This window comes from Oryctolagus cuniculus, chromosome 15 (genome assembly GCF_051225735.1).
Source record: "Oryctolagus cuniculus isolate XC-2025 breed Fujian yellow rabbit chromosome 15, ASM5122573v1, whole genome shotgun sequence".
NCBI classification, from domain to species: domain Eukaryota; kingdom Metazoa; phylum Chordata; class Mammalia; order Lagomorpha; family Leporidae; genus Oryctolagus; species Oryctolagus cuniculus.
Genome location: NC_142881.1, coordinates 37,573,227 through 37,591,006, shown reverse-complemented (window position 1 = coordinate 37,591,006; position 17,780 = coordinate 37,573,227). Strand labels below are relative to the sequence as shown.

Below are 17,780 nucleotides of genomic sequence, written 5' to 3'. Positions count from 1 at the left end.
CGTGACCATATTAAAATTATATGAGTGAACTGTAGATTTTTAAAAATTCTTTTAATTGATTCCATAAAACTGAAATAAATTCCTCAGAGGATATCTAGACTAAAAATATTTCTGCACCATGACTTTATTTTAAACAGCATTAAAAAGAAGTCATGGGCCAATGTGGTGCAGCAGATCAGACCACCTCCTGCAATACTGGCATCGTCCCATATGAGTTCTGCTTCAAGTCTCAACTGCTCCACTTCCAATTCAGCTCTCTGCTAATGCACTTGGGAAGACAGCTGAACATGCCCAGTGTTCAAGCCCTTGTCACTCACATGGGAGATCCGGATGGAATTCCAGACTCCTGGCCATTGCAGCCATTTGGGGAGTAAACCAGCAAATGGAAGATCTCTCTGTCTCTCCCACCAAGGCCCTCTCCGCCTCCCCCCCCGCCAGCCCTGTAACTCTGCCTTTCAAATATTTTCTTTAAAAAGTCATGTTTTTGGTAGGTACTTAAGTATAAAGAAAATCAGATTTTTTTTCAGTGACAATATATTTTTAAAAGTTCTTTTTTAAAAAAATATGTATTTATTTGAAAGGCAGAGTGACAGAGGAAGAAAGATCTTCCATTTGTAGATTCCCTCCCCGAGTAGCTGCAACTGCCAGGCATAGTCCAAACTAAAACTAGGAAGCAGGGACTGCATCTGAGTCTCTAACATGGGTGGCAGGAAATTTTGCTCAGTATGATACATGCTATGATGAGGAAGTACAGGTTGCTTTTGGATAATAAAACATAACAGGCCTTCTGAAGTTAGGGGAATAACACCCATGGTGAGTCCCTGAAGGATGAGTAAAATCATATAAGGCGAGGGAGCCAGGAAGCATATGTCATCAAGAGCCTAATGCAAAAACCAGGAAATAAAGAGAGAACAGTATATTGGATATACTGAGAGTTAAGAAGTGGTAAGAGATGAAGTAGGAGATGGAAGAAAATTCTAGATCATGCCACACCTTGTGAAACATGTTCAGAAATGTAACCTTTTTTTTTTTTTAGTGCCATCTCTTTTTTTTTAAGATTTATTTATTTATTTGAAGGGGGGGGGGGTGTCTTCCATCCACTGGTTCACTCCCAAATGGGCTGGAGCTGGGCTGATCTGAAGCCGGGAGACTAGAGCTTCTTCTGGGTCTGTCTCCCGTGTAGGTGTATAGGCCCATGGATTTGGGTTATCTTCTGCTGTTTTCCCAGGCCATAGCAGAGAGCTAGATCAGAAGTGGAGTAGCCAGGACTCGAACTGGCACCCCGGTGGGATACTAGTACTGCAGGTGGTGCCTTTACCTGCTATGCCACAGTGCTAAAACCCAGCCTTTTAACAACTAACCTCTTTATTTTCTTTAACTTACTGAGAGCCATAGTTTGACTTGAAAGTCAAAAAATCTATAAAACCTAAGGGGTAAGTTGGATAAATAAGAAATTGTTTGAACTTAACTTTATTCTTCCTAATTGTCTTTGTACTATAGTGCTAAAGAACTATATGTTCTTTATATAAATTTATATATTTATATATATGTTGTTGACATTCAGTGTGAAGTGCCATTTAGTATTTATATTCCAGTTAGAAAATACAAAATGATTCTTAGCGGATAAAGAATTGTCTGTTTTATCTGTATGAGTGTGTATGTACTCATTATTTTGCTGATTTTATTTTAGGGTGATGAGGAAACATTTGAAAATTATTACCGAAAACAAAGAAAGAAACAAGCAAGGCTAGTATTGCAGCCCCAGTCTAGTATGGTAAGTATGTGAAGTTTTTGAATTGGTTTTGTTGTTACTTTTTATTTCCTTAGTGTGCTTTAGTTTCTTCAAACTTTGTGTCACTATTCAACTGTAAATATTTATTGAGCGCCTGCTGTTTCTGATCATTAGTTTAGGTGCCAAGGGTGTAGCAGTGGACAAATTGTTAAGACTCTTTTTTCATGAGCTTCATTTATAAAAGGGAAGTTAGACGTGAACTGAAAATAAGATAAGTAAATATGTATATAAAATGTCAGGGAATGGGCCGGTGCCGTGGCTCACTAGGCTAATCCTCCGCCTGTGGTGCCGGCACCCCAGGTTCTAGTCCCGGTTGGGGCGCCAGATTCTGTCCCGGTTGCTTCTCTTCTAGTCCAGTTCTCTGTTGTGGCCCAGGAGTGCAGTGGAGGATGGCCCAAGTCCTTGGGCCCTGCACCTGCATAGGAGACCAGGAGGAGGCTCCTGCCTCCTGGCTTTGGATCGGTGCAGCGCCGGCCGCAGTGCGCCAGCCATAGTGGCCATTTGGGGGGGGCGAACCAACTTGGAAAAAGAAGACCTTTCTCTCTGTCTGTCTCTCTCACCATCTAACTCTGCCTGTCAAAAAAAAAAAAAAAAAAAAAAAAAAAAAAAAGTCAAGGAGTGATAATATGGTGGACTATATCCCTTAATTGTTCCCTGGAAAAAAACAACTAAAGAGGATAGACATTGTTTTAAATCTTACGTTTAAAAAAATTATACTGAAGATCTGGCAAGAAAGTATAATCAGGCCAAAAACTAAGTGAATGAGGACCTATTGTATATGTTGGCCCTGATGATAGTTACAGCAGTAGATGTGTTTGTTGAAACTTAAAGAAACTGCATATGAGAATGTAAATTTTATTATGTAATTTATATCTAAATATATCTGACTATAAAACAAACATGTGAAGCAGGAAAAGCTAAATGAAGGCAGAAATTCGGATAGGTTTAATGAAGCAGTGGAAATAGTTTTTATCCTAGGAGCACCTGCTGAAGGGGAAATGATGAGTTTCATGGATGTGGGGTTTAGAAAGCAAAGCCCAGAGCCCACCCAGAGTAAATGTTCAGTTAAGAGGTTGCCTCCTGTAAAGCTGAGCCTTCAAAGGATTTAAAGCCCCATTATTAGCATGACCTAGAGATGAAATCACCCAAAAACCACTGTGTTCCCTCTGACAAATACTGTAAGGAAAATTACCTATCTCAAGTGTTGGTGCTGAGTAAACAGCAGGGAAAGATATATATCTAAGAACTCATAACAAGCAGTTTGTCACATGTGTTTGCCACCCAAATCTGTTCTGCTTGTTAGTCCAAAAAATTTAAATCTCAAGCTGAAAATTTAAAGTTGTTCCTTGCTGATAATTCCTTCAGTTGCCTGGCAAAAACAAATATAGATCTCTGAAACTGAATCTCGAGTTAGAAATATCTATAGTTAAATTTCAAGGCCAGCGTCGCAGCTCACTTGGCTAATCTTCTGCCTGCAGCATGGGCACCCTGGGTTCTAGTCCCAGCTGGGGCGCAGGATTCTGTCCCGGTTGCTTCTTTTCCAGTCCAGCTCTCTGCTGTGGCCGGGGAGTGTAGTGGAGGATGGCCCAAGTGCTTGGGCCCTATACCCACATGGGAGACCAGGAGAAAGCACCTGACTTCCTGCCTTCAGATCAGCGCAGTGCGCTGGCCGTAGCAGCCATTTGAGGGGTGAACCAACGGAAAAGGAAAACCTTTCTCTCTGTCTCTCTCTGTCTCTCTCTCTGTCTCTCTCTGTCTCTCTCTGTCTCTCTCTGTCTCTCTCTGTCTCTCTGTCTAACTCTGCCTGTCAAAAAATTTTTTTTCAAGGAAAGTTAGCAATTTATCATCAAAAATAATTGCCAAATAAGTGAGAATCATTAGAAATACTGACAATAGAAATAGATCCCCCCCCCTTTTTTTTGACAGGCAGAGTGGACAGTGAGAGAGAGAGAGAGAAAGGTCTTCCTTTTTGCCATTGGTTCACCCTCCAATGGCTGCTGTGGCTGGAGTGCTGCGGCCGGCGCATCGCGCTGATCCGATGGCAGGAGCCAGGTACTTATCCTGGTCTCCCATGCGGGTGCAGGGCCCAGGGCTTCCGGGCCACAGCAGAGAGCTAGACTGGAAGAGGGGCAACTGGGACAGAATCTGGCGCCCTGACTGGGACTAGAACCCAGTGTGCCGGTGCCGCAGGCGGAGGATTAGCCTATTGAGTCACGGCTAGAATCTAGGATCTAGAAATAGATCCTAAAATAACTTGATATTTAAATTAAAGTATAAAATACCACTGTTTTATATGTTTGAAGAAATAAAAAGCAAGCTTGCTAATATAACAGCTATGAAACTATCATAGGTAGGAAAAAAATGTCAAGTCAAATATATAGAAATTAAAGACATTAGCTGAAGTTAAATATACTATCTATATGGTTTTTTTTTTTGTATTTTTAAGGATTTATTTATTTTATCTGAAAGGCAGAGTTGCAGAGAGAAAGAGAGGAAGAGACAGAGAAAGATCTTCCATCTACTGGTTCACTCTCCAAATGGCCACAACGGCTGGAGTTAGGCCAGACCGAAGCCAGGAGCCAGGAGCCAGGAGCTTCTTCTGGGTCTTCCACTTAGGTGGAGGGGTCCAAACACTTAAGCCATCCTCCACTGCTTTTCCACATGTATTAGCAGGGAGCTGGATTGGAAGTGGAGTGACCAGGGCTCAAACCAGCGCCCATATGGGATGCTGGCACAGCAGGTGAAGGCTTTACCCACTGCTCCACAGCACCAGCCCCATTACTATTTATATGTTTGTCAGTATTGAATTCTTTCTTAGTTGATATGAAGAAATTATCCAGAAAGCTTCACAAAGAGGCAAAAGAAAAAAAATACAGAGGAGAGAGACAGAATATCCAGAGAGGTCTATCTAACTGGAGTCTCAGAAAATATACAGCAAATAGGACAGTGGAATATTTAATTTCATGTTACTGAAATTTTTCTGAGGCAAATGAGAAGTAGATATCTACAAAATCAGTTTAAATCAGTTTAAATAAAAAGAAATGTATTCTCAGAAACCTTATAATGAAATTGCAGAATACCACAGATAAAGAAGATTTTAACAGCATTATTAACTATCATCTCAATGGCATTTATCATCTAAATGGCATATATTGAATACTCTACCCAAAAAAGCAGTACTTGCTTTTTTACATGTATGTGAAGATTCACCAAAATAGATTGTTTTCTAGATATGGTATATATACATGATGAAATACTATCCAGCCATAAAAAAAAATGAATTATGTCTTCTACAACAAAATAGATACAGTTGGAGACTGTTGTGCTTAGTGAAATAAGGCACATCCAAAAAGACAAATATCATGTTTTCTCTGGTTTGTGATAGCATATCTATAGAGTCCAAAAAATGTAATGCATATGGGTGTGGGGAGCATTTCAGACTAGACTAAGTTACTGGAATTAAGACTTATTCTATGCATCTGCTCTCCCACAATATGGCGCTGGGAGAGGAGTAAACAACTTTTACACAGCTGCCTCCAGTTCGACCAGTAACCTGCAGGAGCTGATCCTGCTTCTGATTGGAGGAGAGCAGCGTACTCGGCGTGTGGGCAGCAGAGTTGGGATTGGTGGAAGAGGACTATAAAGGAGGAGAGAGACAACATGCACCAGGAACATCTAAGGGGAACATCCGAATAACATCTGAGCAGCCCCCGAGAGAGCCGGCCGGCGGTGTGCCACTCCCCCGCGGAAGTGGGGAAAGTGGCAGGGGGGCCCGCCCCTCCACGGAGGTGGAGGGTCGGTAGCCAACCCGGGAAGAACCAGCAGCAAACCCAGGAAGGGCCGAGCAGACAAAAGAACAGCGCAGGGTCCTGTGTCGTCCCTCCGTGAAGAGGGGGAGCGACATAATGGTGCCGTGACTCGGATAGGAAGCCTAGGAGGCATAATGGTACCGTGACTCGGATAGGAAACCTAGGCAGGGAAGAAACGGGAAGAAGTGGGAAAATACTGGAGAGAGACTAGCAAAGAGCCTAGGGAAAAGCCGGACGGAAAAAGTGCCGGAAGAAGTTAGGATTGAAAGCGAAAGTGAAAGCTGGAAGAAACTTAGACTCGGATAGGGACTAAAGCTAAGGTTGAAAGCGAAAGTGAAAGCTAGAAGAAACAGACTGGGATACGGACTGTGGGGAGAAGCCAGGAGAAATGAGAGAGAAATATTGTTGGAAGAAAAGTTAGGAAACATACCGGGTAGAGAAAAATATGTTAGGGAGGATGAAGCCGTGGGGGCAGGCTGAAGCAGAGACATAAGCTAGGTTGGGATTCGTCAAATCAGCCTGGGGAACAAAAGGCGAAAAACTAAAACCAGAGGTGGAGACGTAAGCTAGGTTGGAATCCGTCAGATTAGCCCGGGGAGTAAAAGATGGGAAGCCAAACCGAAAGGCGGAGACGTAAGCTAGGTTGGATTTCGCCAGGTTAGCCCGGGGAACTTAGACTGAAAACCGAGAAGCGGAAACATGAGCTAGGCTGTGTGATTCGCGGAAGCTGCCGCATGCAGAGAGAGCGCGCGGGGCACGAGCGGGGAGAGCGCACGGGGCGTGAGTAGATAGGAAGTGCGTGGCTGGCGTGGAGGCCGTGGTATGGGCGCGAAAGGCGCGGAGACCACGGAGCAGCACGCGCGAAGCCGGGAAGCCGCGCAGAGCCGGGAAGCCGCCACGGGGCAAGGCGCCGAGAAGCAGCCTCGGGGCCGGCGCCGGGAAGCCGAGGGGATAAGAGAGACAGAAGTTTAGAAGTAAAATGAGAGAAATAGGAATGCTGGCAGATAGAAGTAAAATAGGAGAAATAGGAATGCCCGGAGATAGAGAAATAGAGAAAAATAAGGCCTCCCCACAACATGGCAATGAGAGGGCTTGGATTCGGTCTGCCTGATTAGTAAGACGATAAGCACCTGCAGGCAGTATGCGCCGCAGGTCACCGAAGAAAGGCACGAATCAACATCAATAAGTCTCCCCACAATACGGCAATGAGAAGGCTCAGATTCGGTTTGCCTGATTGGTAGGGCTTGTAAGCACCTGCAGGCAGTTCTAGCAGAGCAGAGCATGCGCTGCAGGGCACCGAACACAGGCACGCATCAGCGCCTAAAAACCTCCTCACAACATGGCGAAGAGAGGACCCGGATTCGGTTTGCCTGATCGGTAGGGCTTGTAAGCACCTGTGGGCAACTCCAGCAAGCAGAGCAGAGTGTGTGCCGCGGGGCACCGAAGAGAGGCGCGTATCAACGCCAAAAAATAAAAAGAAAGGGGAAACTGTGGGGAGCAACTCAGACTAGACTAAGTTACTCAAATTAAGACTTATTCTATGCATCTGCTCTCCCACAATATGGCGCTGGGAGAGGAGTAAACAGCTTCTACACAGCTGCCTCCAGTTCAACCAATAAACTGCAGGACCTGCTCCTGATTGGAGGAGAGCAGCGTACTCGGCGTGTGGGTAGCAGAGTTGGGATTGGTGGAAGAGGACTATAAAGGAGGAGAGAGACAACATGCACCAGGAACATCTATCTGAAGGAACACCTGAGCAGCCCCCGAGAGAGCTGGCCGGCGGTGTGCCGCTCCCCCGCGGAAGTGGGGAAAGTGGCAGGGGGGCCCGCCCCTCCACGGAAGAACCAGCAGCAAACCCGGGAAGGGCCGAGCAGACAAAAGAACAGTGCAGGGTCCTGTGTCGTTCCTCCGTGAAGAGGGGGAGCGACATAATGGTGCCGTGACTCGGATAGGAAGCCTAGGAGCGACATATGGGTGAAATTGGCATCTTGATATTTGATTATTGTTTATAGCCCTCGTCTGTACTTCTGTGGAACAATGTTGTTTTTCTACTTTCTACTTGTTCAATTCTTTACTTAGGGGAGGATTTACCTGTGATTATAAAGTAAATTGAAAGCATGTTATTGCAAAAATTAAAAAAAAGGAAGGAGGAAGGAGGGAGTGTGGGAAACATCATAATGTGCTTAATATTGTATACATGAAATACTTGAAATGTGTTCTTTATGTAAATAAAGTTCTGAAACAATGTATTTGTTAAAGTTGGCAAGTCAGGACATGTTTGGCCTTCTGATGACCATCACAGGGGAGGTTAAATAAATGTGTATGTTTTTCTGTTTTCAAGATGTACGTTTAAAAATTATGTGGAATATTGCCAATATATTTGAGCAAAATAAGCCCTGCTAAAACTTGATCTTGCCTAAAAAATAAGAAAGAATATTGTAATGAATTAAACTTAGAATTTAGCCAAAATAGTCAATTAAAAACTCTCTTGAAAAGTTGTGCTACATCGGAGAAGGAGGTATCTTTCTCTGAAGGGAGGAAGGAACTTCCACTTTGATATGGCCTTGTCTAAATAAGATCAGAGTTTGTGAACTCAAGAGGCTTCCATAGCCTTGGCAGCTCATGACAAGAGCCTCGGGTGATTACTGACGTCATAAATAAAAAGAGTATCAATTGTTAAATCAACAACAGGAGTCACTGTGCACCTGCTCCGCATGTAGGATCTCTGTCCTTAATGTGTTGTACTATGAGAATTAACGGTAAAACTACTACTCAAACAGTACCCTATATTTTGTGTGTCTGTGTGAGTGCAATTTGTTGAAATCTTTACTTAGTATATACCAAGTTGATCTTCTGTATATAAAGATATTAAAAATGAATCTTTTTTTTTTTTTGACAGGTAGAGTGGATAGTGAGAGAGAGAGACAGAGAGAAAGGTCTTCCTTTTTGCCGTTGGTTCACCCTCCAATGGCCGGCGCACCGCGCTGATCCAAAGGCAGGAGCCAGGTGCTTCTCCTGGTCTCCCATGGGGTGCAGGGCCCAAGGACTTGGGCCATCCTCCACTGCCTTCCCGGGCCACAGCAGAGAGCTGGCCTGGAAGAGGGGCAACCGGGACAGAATCCGGCGCCCTGACCGGGACTAGAACCCAGTGTGCCGGCACCGTTGGGTGGAGGATTAGCCTATTGAGCCATGGCGCCGGCCGAAAAATGAATCTTGATGAAGAACGGGATGGGAGAGGGAGTGGGAGATGGGATGGTTGCGGGTGGTAGGGAGGTTATAGGGGAAAAAGCCGCTATAATTCAAAAGTTGTACTTTGTAAATTTATATTTATTAAATAATAAATAAATAAATTAAATTCACAAATTATAGCAATAAAAAGTTGGTTTTTTTATTCAACACTGTTGAAAAATATAGAAGCTTTGAGCATCACTTTCTGAAGTGAATATTTTTATCCACATATTTCTGTATTCATGTATACAATATCATGATAATCTAATACTCTGTGATATGTGAGTTTAGTAAAAATGTTAGACAAAAACTTATAGGGGCCAGTGTTGTGGTTAGGAGGTTAAGCCACCACTATGAGGCTGGCATCCCACATAGACACTGATTTGTGTCCTGGCTACTCCACTTCCAATCCAGCTCCCTGCTAACGCACTTTGGAAAGCAGCCGAAAAAGCACCCACATGGGAGACCTGGGAGAAGTTCTTGGCTTCTGGCTTAGATCTGACCCAGGCCTAACCATTGTGGCCATTTGGGGAGTAAGCAAGCAGATGAAAGATTTGTCTCTTTCTGTCTCTCCCGTTCTCTTCCTCTCTCCCGCTCTGTCTCTCTGTAACTCTTTCAAATAAATAAATCTTTACAAAAAACTTAACAAATGTATTTATAGTAATTTATCATCATTGTAAAAATAGGTAAAGATAGAAAATTATAAGGAAACCATTACCTTTTGTCTCACTACCTGCCAATAGTAACTATTATTAGCCTTTAAAAATAAAGGTACCATTCTCCAGCTTTATGGAGACTAGACTGTAAGCTGGGAAGACTAGGAGGATCTCGTGATAGCTCAAGTGACAGGCGATGAGGGCTTCAGCTAGTCCACTGGGAAGGAGATTGTGAAGTTACACTTACATTTTAACTTGTTTCTTGTCTGTATCCTTTTGAATATGTGTTTCATAAGGCTAAGGACTTTTTGTTATTTACAAGTGTCTCCTTGGCACCCGAAAATACATGTACTGTACAACAGGTGCTCAATAAATATTTGTTAATAAAGTTATAGTGACTTGGAACTTTTATGTTACTCGTTGGTTTAAATTGATTTCTATCTTTCATTTAAAGCATGAAACAGTTGATGGCTATAGAAGATATTTCACTCAAATTGTAGGGTATGTATCTAATATGGAAATAAATATTATTAATTTATGTTACTTGCTGGGAATAATTGTTCTCTTTTTTTAAACACATGCTGTGTTGGTAATTATTCTTTTTAGGTTCTTTGTGGTGGAAGATCACATTTTACATGTGACTCAAGGATTAGTAACCAGGGCATACACTGATGAACTTTGGAACATGGCCCTTTCAAAGATAATTGCTGTCCTAAGAGCTCATTCAGTAAGTCAGACAATTTATGTTACTAAAATTTTAATTCAGTTACTTCAAGAACTTCTGAGCTGCGTAGTGTCAGAGGAAAACTACCTCTGTCATTCTGTGGTTTTTGGTAATTGATCAGATTTGAAAGTAGTAATGTCAGGCTTTTGTTTGGTAATACCAGGCTGTGATTTCGTCACCGGCTGGGGCTTCCCAAGACAATTTTATTCCAGCATTATAGAAAATGAAGAATTAAGCTGGTCTCATTAGTCTCAACTGACCTCTTCATTAGATCACTGAAAAGCACCATGAAGAAAGGGTTTTTAATTATCATTCCAAATTCTTTGTCTCCAAAATAAACTCCACCATTAAAATTCAGTAGAACTTGTTCTTCGATGTTTATAATTTGCAGTAATATGCTACAGTTATGAATTTCTTAAAATTTTGCAATTTTAAAAATTTGAACTTATTTAAAATAATGAACCTTTATATAATGAGAGATTTCTAAAAATTTAAGTAAAAATTAAATGATCAAATATTTTTCTAATGATTTTTGTGGCAATAATAATAAATATGTAATGCAAAGAATTAAAAACAGTAATTGGTCACTGCAGACTTTTCCATAAGACAGTTTTAGTAGTCTACTAAAATTTTGTAATCTATTGCTTATAATAATTTTATAATTTATATTAGAGATTTCGAAGAATTCTTTGGGTGATAATTTGGATTATATGTACTCCATTTTTATTCATCAGGAATGTAGATTCTTGATACACTGGTGAACTACAACTTTTTCTAACTTATTAATAACAGTATGTTTTATCATGGTTTATATACAAGTCAATTCTGAATATACATAATTACACTGTGTTTTCTAGTAATTCATGACATCAACTGTGAAGTTAAAGCATCTAAAGTGGATCTCATCATGTTCAAAACCATATTAAATGCTGTTAAAAGGACAGTGAATTTCACTATCCTTTTGAAATTAAGTTTTGTTTTTATTAATTACTACAAAAATACTCAGATTGTCATTTTATTGGAAAAAGTAATAGAGTGTATCTCTTTCCTAAGATGGAGATAAACAAAAAAGTGAATAATGAAAATACATGATCTCTGTATAAAGCATTTTTTTCAGCTTAAAATAAAGACTTTTAGAAATATAAGCATCATTATTTTGACCAGTTAACTGTATACAAATTTCAGGAAAAATTTTTTGCATATCCTATAGTCTCTTTAGAAATGCCATATTACTATGTCTCCCTAAGAATTTGTACTAAATAGAGCAAGCCAGCCCCGAATCTAACTAACCAAAATGTTAAACTTATTACAAATCTGGAAGATGAAAAGAAAACATTTAAGGTTCTTATTTCTTATATTTTGAGAAAATAACTCTTATTTTCTATTGTTTTTTGTTTGTGTTTCCACTACCATACACACCCACCCCCCACTTTCTCAGTCTTATTGCACTGATCCTGATCTTGTTTTGGAGCTGAAGAATCTCATTGTAATATTTGCAGATACTTTGCAAGTAAGTAATAACCTATGTTCAACTAATGGCTATTTTGAGCACTTGAAAACACATAAAATATAGACTGAGCTCATTGACTTTCTTATGGATTAATGATAGTGACATAGTAATAATAAATGCTGACTTTTAGATTGGTATTCATCTATTCTCTAGGGCTGTTTATGCTGTCACTTTCCCAGTTGTGCAGTTTCAAGGGAGCTAAGGAAATATTATTGTCTTTTAAAATATTGAGCATTCAGTTAGAATATTTAAAGTATTTTTGTAATTAAAAAAAAAAAGAACAAATGGTGTAGTGAAAAGAACTCTGAACTAGAAATTAGGAGACTTAAGTACTGCCTTGGGATAGGGAGAGTGGGTTATGGAATCACACAGCACATACCCTGACTTTGTTCTTCACCTGTATTGTTGACTAATTGCACGCCTGCAAGTTCTCTGAGCTTTAGATCATTTGTGAAAATGGGCTTAATAGTTAATAGTTTCCAGAATTATTTAATTTTTGAGTGTGATACTTTATATGAAAACACATTGAAATCTGTATACACTGACTTTGCTCCTAATTTCAAGTCTGACATATATTCTGTGACTGAGAAAATCACTTTATTTCTTTGATTTTTTTTCTTATGAAAATAAGATTAAATTATCTCAAATCTCAGTGTTTTTGTTACTTTCATTGTCCAAACTTTAAGGCCTGTAGCTTGTCCCTCCTTGATCACAGATAGACTTGATTGCATTTGTTTCCTGTGGTAAACGATTGGAATTTTCTGATTAGAAAGAGCTTTTTGTGCAGTACAGGTGCGTTTTCCCAGATGTGATAGGAGATACTGCTTTTGAAAAGGATGTATGTTCAGAAGCGTTCTGGAAATGTTAAGTGGAGTAAAGCAGATTTCTTCATCTTTCTCAGAGCAAATTTATACTGTAAGGCTCCAAAAGGGAGGTGACTATGCAGTATTTTCCCAGTATATTTGACTTTTGGATCATTCCTCCCCTCTCCCTTAGAACATCTCTTAGATTAGAACTTCATATATATATGCTTTGGGAAATTCTGATTAAATTATTTGCTTGATCACAAAGAGTCTTTGCATCCTAGATTGACAGTTGTCTACTTTATTCTTAAACCTAGGAGAAGATTTGACAAACTCCTTTAGTAAATTATTCTGTTACCTTACATCTTTATTAATTTGTTTCATTTATCTTTATGCAACACCAGAATAGCGTGGGTTGTTGTCATTTCCATAAATTTTGTGATAAATGTGTTTGTAATAATGATCTCTGCTCAGTTTTATTTTCTGCTGCCTTAGTTTGTTGTGCTCATTTCTAAGTAACTTGAGGAATTCTTGATATCCTTAATGACTTAAAAGGTCATGCAGGAACCATTTGTCTGCAAACTGCTTGTTACTAGTTTGAAATGTTACTAGTTTGCTAGGTCATAACAAATAGAGCTTTCATTAGAATATAAATTACTATGTCACTAAGTACAGGTCTAGCTTAGCTCAGCTGGTATTTTGGTATAGGCAAGACTTTCTCAATATAGGTACCAGCATTGATTTGTATTCTAATGTGAACTTGTTATCTTTTTGTAGACCTTAATAGCACTTGAATACGCTGAGTCTTGAGTATTTGATATGGCTCAGGGAGAATCAAAGAATGGTAAAAGGCAATAATTAGGTAAAAGAGGCATTAGAAAAGCAAGAGTGATGGTTTCATAAACCTTGCAGAGTGTCTTTTTTATTTTATTGCTTGAAATAAGATTGAAAAAGAGAAATCAGTCCTTATTTATATAAAAATTCTGCAGTGTATTCACTGCAGTGAAAATTGATGTGCTTATTATTAGGTAGTTCTTACACTGAGTTAATGAAAGCTGGCTTTTAATTTTATGACTATTGAATCTTTAGAAGGTATAATTTCATAAAAACTAATAAAAGTGTTACATAATATTTAGTTTTTAAAAATTGGCACTTTGCTACCTTAAGGAAATTACTTCTGAATTGTCAGTGTTTCATCATTTTTTTAAAAGATCTGAATAATAAGGTAAAAATGTAATACAAGAGCAGGCATTTGACTGTGGTTAAGAAGATGGTTAAGATGCACACATCTGGGCTGCCGCTGTGGCATAGCAGGTAAAGCAGCTGCCTGCCATGCCAGCATCCCATATGGACGCTGGTTCATGTCCCAGCTGCTGCACTCCTATTCAGCTCTCTGCTACTGGCCTGGAAAAAGCAGCAGAAAATGGCCCAGGTTCTTAGGCCTTTGCTATTCATGTGGGAGACCCAGAAGAAGCTCATGGCTCTTGGCTTCAGCCTGGCTCAGCCCTGACTGTTGTGGCCATCTGGGGAGTGAACCAGTGGATGAAAGATCTCTGTGTGTGTCTTCCTCTCTCTCTCTTTCTCTCTCTCTCTCTCTCTCTAACTCTGCCTTTCAAATAAATAACTAAATATTTGGAAAAAAAAAAAAAAAAGATGTCCACATCAGGATGGGCATTTGTCACAGCAATGAATATGCTACTTGGGTGTCTCATCCTCTGTTGGAGTTTCAGGGTTTGAGTCAAGACTCCACTTCCAATTCCAGCATTCCTGCTAATGCACACTCTGGGAGGCAGCAAGTTCCTAGCTCCCGACTTTTCCCTGGACCAGCCCAGGCTGATGTGGTTATTTGGGGAGTGAAGTAGTGGATGGAGGTTCTCTTCCTCTCTTATCTTTCTACCTGTCTCTGTCTGCCTTTAAAATAAATAAATAAATTTTTAAAAATTAAAAAAGTAATGCTTGTGTTACATATCAGGATGTTTGGATTCCATTCCCATCTCTGACTCCTACCTTTAGCTTCCTGCTAATATGGACCCTTGGAGGCAGCTCAGGTAGTTGACTTCCTGCCGCTTGTGTGGGAGACTTGGATTCAGTTCCTGACTCCTGGCTTCTGCCTTGTCCCAGCCCCAGCTGTTGCAGGCATTTGGAGAATGAACCAGTGGAAGGGAGATTGCTCTTTTTCTTTCTGTCTCTCATATAAGTAAATAAATAAATGCTTTAAAAGTGACACTGGCATATTTGTAGTTCTGCTTACCACCTATTAGGCAAAGCAAAACTAAACATTTATTGATATATTTGTTAACACTTTTTGAGCATCCACTTATATTCTAGTAGTTAGTTGACATGTAAAATGATAGAGATATTAAAATCAGTAAGCTAGTAGGAACATAAAATTCCTTGACTGCAAGAAATTCACAGGTCAGTTGTAAATTAATAAGGTATTTAAGAAGGCATGATAATATAGCAATTTGTTGAAGAGCTTGGGGCTCACGAAAGATGGAAAGACTAACTTTGATTCAAGAGTTGGGGAAGATTATATAAAGAATTGAGATGGCTGGCACCGTGGCTCACTAGGCTAATCCTCCGCCTTGTGGCGCCGGGACACCGGGTTCTAGTCCCGGTCAGGGCGCCAGATTCTGTCCCGGTTGCCCCTCTTCCAGGCCAGCTCTCTGCTGTGGCCAGGGAGTGCAGTGGAGGATGGCCCAAGTCCTTGGGCCCTGCACCCCATGGGAGACCAGGAGAAGCACCTGGCTCCTGCCATCGGATCAGCGTGGTGCGCCGGCCTCAGCGCGCCGGCCCTGGTGACCATTGGAGGGTGAACCAACGGCAAAAGGAAGACCTTTCTCTCTGTCTCTCTCTCTCACTGTCCGCTCTGCCTGTCAAAATAAATAAATAAATTTTTTAATTAATTAATTAAATAAAAAAAGAATTGAAATGTGAACTGGGTTTTTTTTTTTTTTTTTTTTTTTTTTGGACAGGCAGAGTGGACAGTGAGAGAGAGAGACAGAGAGAAAGGTCTTCCTTTGCCGTTGGTTCACCTCCAATGACCGCCGCGGCCGGCGCGCTGCGGCCGGCGCACCGCGCTGATCCGATGGCAGGAGCCAGGAGCCAGGTGCTTTTCCTGGTCTCCCATGGGGTGCAGGGCCCAAGCACCTGGGCCATCCTCCACTGCACTCCCGGGCCACAGCAGAGGGCTGGCCTGGAAGAGGGGCAACCGGGACAGAATCCGGCGCCCCGACCGGGACTAGAACCCCGTGTGCCGGCGCCGCGAGGCGGAGGATTAGCCTAGTGAGCCGCGGCGCCGGCTTGAACTGGGTTTTGAAGAATGAATTCAGCAAGTAGCTAAGAAAGAAAAGATATTAATGGAAAATAAGCTAACGTGTAAAACATAGATGGAGGTATGGTATTGTGAATATAAGACTGGTTGAACTGCTTAATGGCACTTAAACTATAGTGTAGTATGTGGTTTTGAGCAAGAAAGGGCAAATAACAGTGATGTACCAGATTGTAACAGGTTTTGTGGGACTTTAATAACATTCTGTATTTTTTGTGTTTGTTTTTTTACTGGAGTCTCTCCAGTGAAAACCAGAGAAGTTGCTAGACAAACTCAAAAAAAGCTGTAATGCTGTGTGCATTTTGCAGTTTTAACCAGGGGAATGACATTATCAGATTCATACTTTTGAGTGGTAATTTTGAGAGTCTGGCAGTCTTTTGAAAGAGGCACATGCTTGATAAATTGGATTGATGATAGAACTGTTATCACAGATAGGAACTAAGACGAAATACTTGATGTAATTGAGGTGCTTTCTTAGCCAACTGAGTAGAAACATCTAAAAGGTGTTGGAATTAAATATTTGGAATTTAGAGGAGTCTAGCTAGAGATACATATTCAGAATAATCATGAAAAGTAGTGTTTAAAGTTCTTAGAATTAAGAGTGCCCTAGAGAGAAAAATAATATGGATAGAGGTTAAACAGGAAACTGGAAGCACCGTTCATAAAGGTGAAAGAACAGAGAGTGAGTGACCTTATAGAATTCAAAGCAGAAGACTTTCAAGAAAGAGAGGTCAGAGAGAGTGGATCATTTAATTTTGTATAGGAGATAATCTATGACATTTTTGAGAACAGTATAAACAAAGGAATAGGAGTTGGGAATTAGATTGTGTGGATGTTTGGCTATGAAAGTAGTGACAGAGGGAGAGAACTGGTGGTCAAAGAAAACTGAGGGAAGACTTTGTTGTTCTTAGTTTTAAAATGATAGGCAATTTAGCATGTTTATTTAGCCAAAGGAAAGGAACCAGGGGGATATGATAGCATAATAGGATGAGTAGATAATCCATGGAGAGTTCCTGCTGGAGATAGGATCAAGAAGAAAGATGAAGAGATAAATCTTGGAGAGGAAATCAGATAACCCTTTGAGGTGAGAGAAAATGTTGGTCATGACATGGGTAATTTTTCAATGAATTGGAGTTGAGCAAGAATGAACTTTCAGAGTCTGTGTTTTATGGAAAGATCTAAATCTTCCCTGAATAACAAAGTCAGTGCTGAAGGTGCAGAAGGAAGCCAGCATGTTTAGATGGAATCTGTTCCTTTTTCTTCTTGTGCCCTATTTAGGCATCATTTCCAACACACAGTCAATGTAGATTACTAATCATGAACTTTTTCTCTACTTCTGTCTTCTAATTTTTTTTTTTTAAAAAAAAGGATTTTATTTATTTATTTGAGAGGTAGAGTTACGGACAGTGAAGGGGAGAGACAGAGAGAAAGGTCTTCCATCCGCTGGTTCACACCCCAATTGGCCGCAATGGCTGGAGCTGTGCAGATCCAAAGCCAGGAGCCAGGATCTTCCTGCAAGTCTCCCACACAGATGCAGGGGCCCACGCACTTGGGCCATCTTCTACTGCTTTCCCAGGCCACAGCAGAGAGCTGGATTGGAAGAGGAGCAGCCGGGACGTGAACTGGCACCCATATGGGATGTCAGCGCCACAGGCTGAGGATTAACCTACTGCACCACAGCACCAGCCCCTCTAATACTTTTTTAAGGTAAACATGTAATTCTGATTGAAAAGAGAAGGGAATAACCCAAGTCCACTAAGCTCTTCTAGGCCTCTTTCTTACTTTATGCTGTCTAGTAGAATGTCAAAAGGTTATATGTATTCATTCATACTTTGAGAATGATATACAATGTGATTTCCTCCAAATTATTTTCTAGTATACCCAAGATTTTTATAAATATTTTAATACATTTATTTATTTGCCTTTT

General features: G+C 40.7%; 1 protein-coding gene and 1 non-coding gene across 14 annotated transcripts in view; one reads left to right on the top strand and one right to left on the bottom strand.

The window, feature by feature from the left end:
- EXOC6 (exocyst complex component 6) overlaps positions 1–17,780 on the top strand; it is a 321,390-nt gene that overhangs the window by 187,969 nt on the left and 115,641 nt on the right. For all 13 annotated transcript variants that reach the window (XR_016222129.1, XR_016222127.1, XR_016222130.1 and 10 more), the window contains 4 exons: positions 1,691–1,774; positions 9,940–9,986; positions 10,092–10,212; positions 11,648–11,719. Coding sequence is in view for 9 of the 13 variants with exons in the window: in XM_051823933.3 (XP_051679893.3) it covers positions 1,691–1,774; positions 9,940–9,986; positions 10,092–10,212; positions 11,648–11,719 (324 nt within the window). In the remaining 4 variants the exon portion in view is untranslated. The remainder of the gene's footprint in view (positions 1–1,690; positions 1,775–9,939; positions 9,987–10,091; positions 10,213–11,647; positions 11,720–17,780) is intronic.
- Positions 16,085–16,147, bottom strand: LOC127484329 (U7 small nuclear RNA). The gene has a single exon (XR_007911195.1). It is a non-coding gene; the product is annotated as a U7 small nuclear RNA (small nuclear RNA).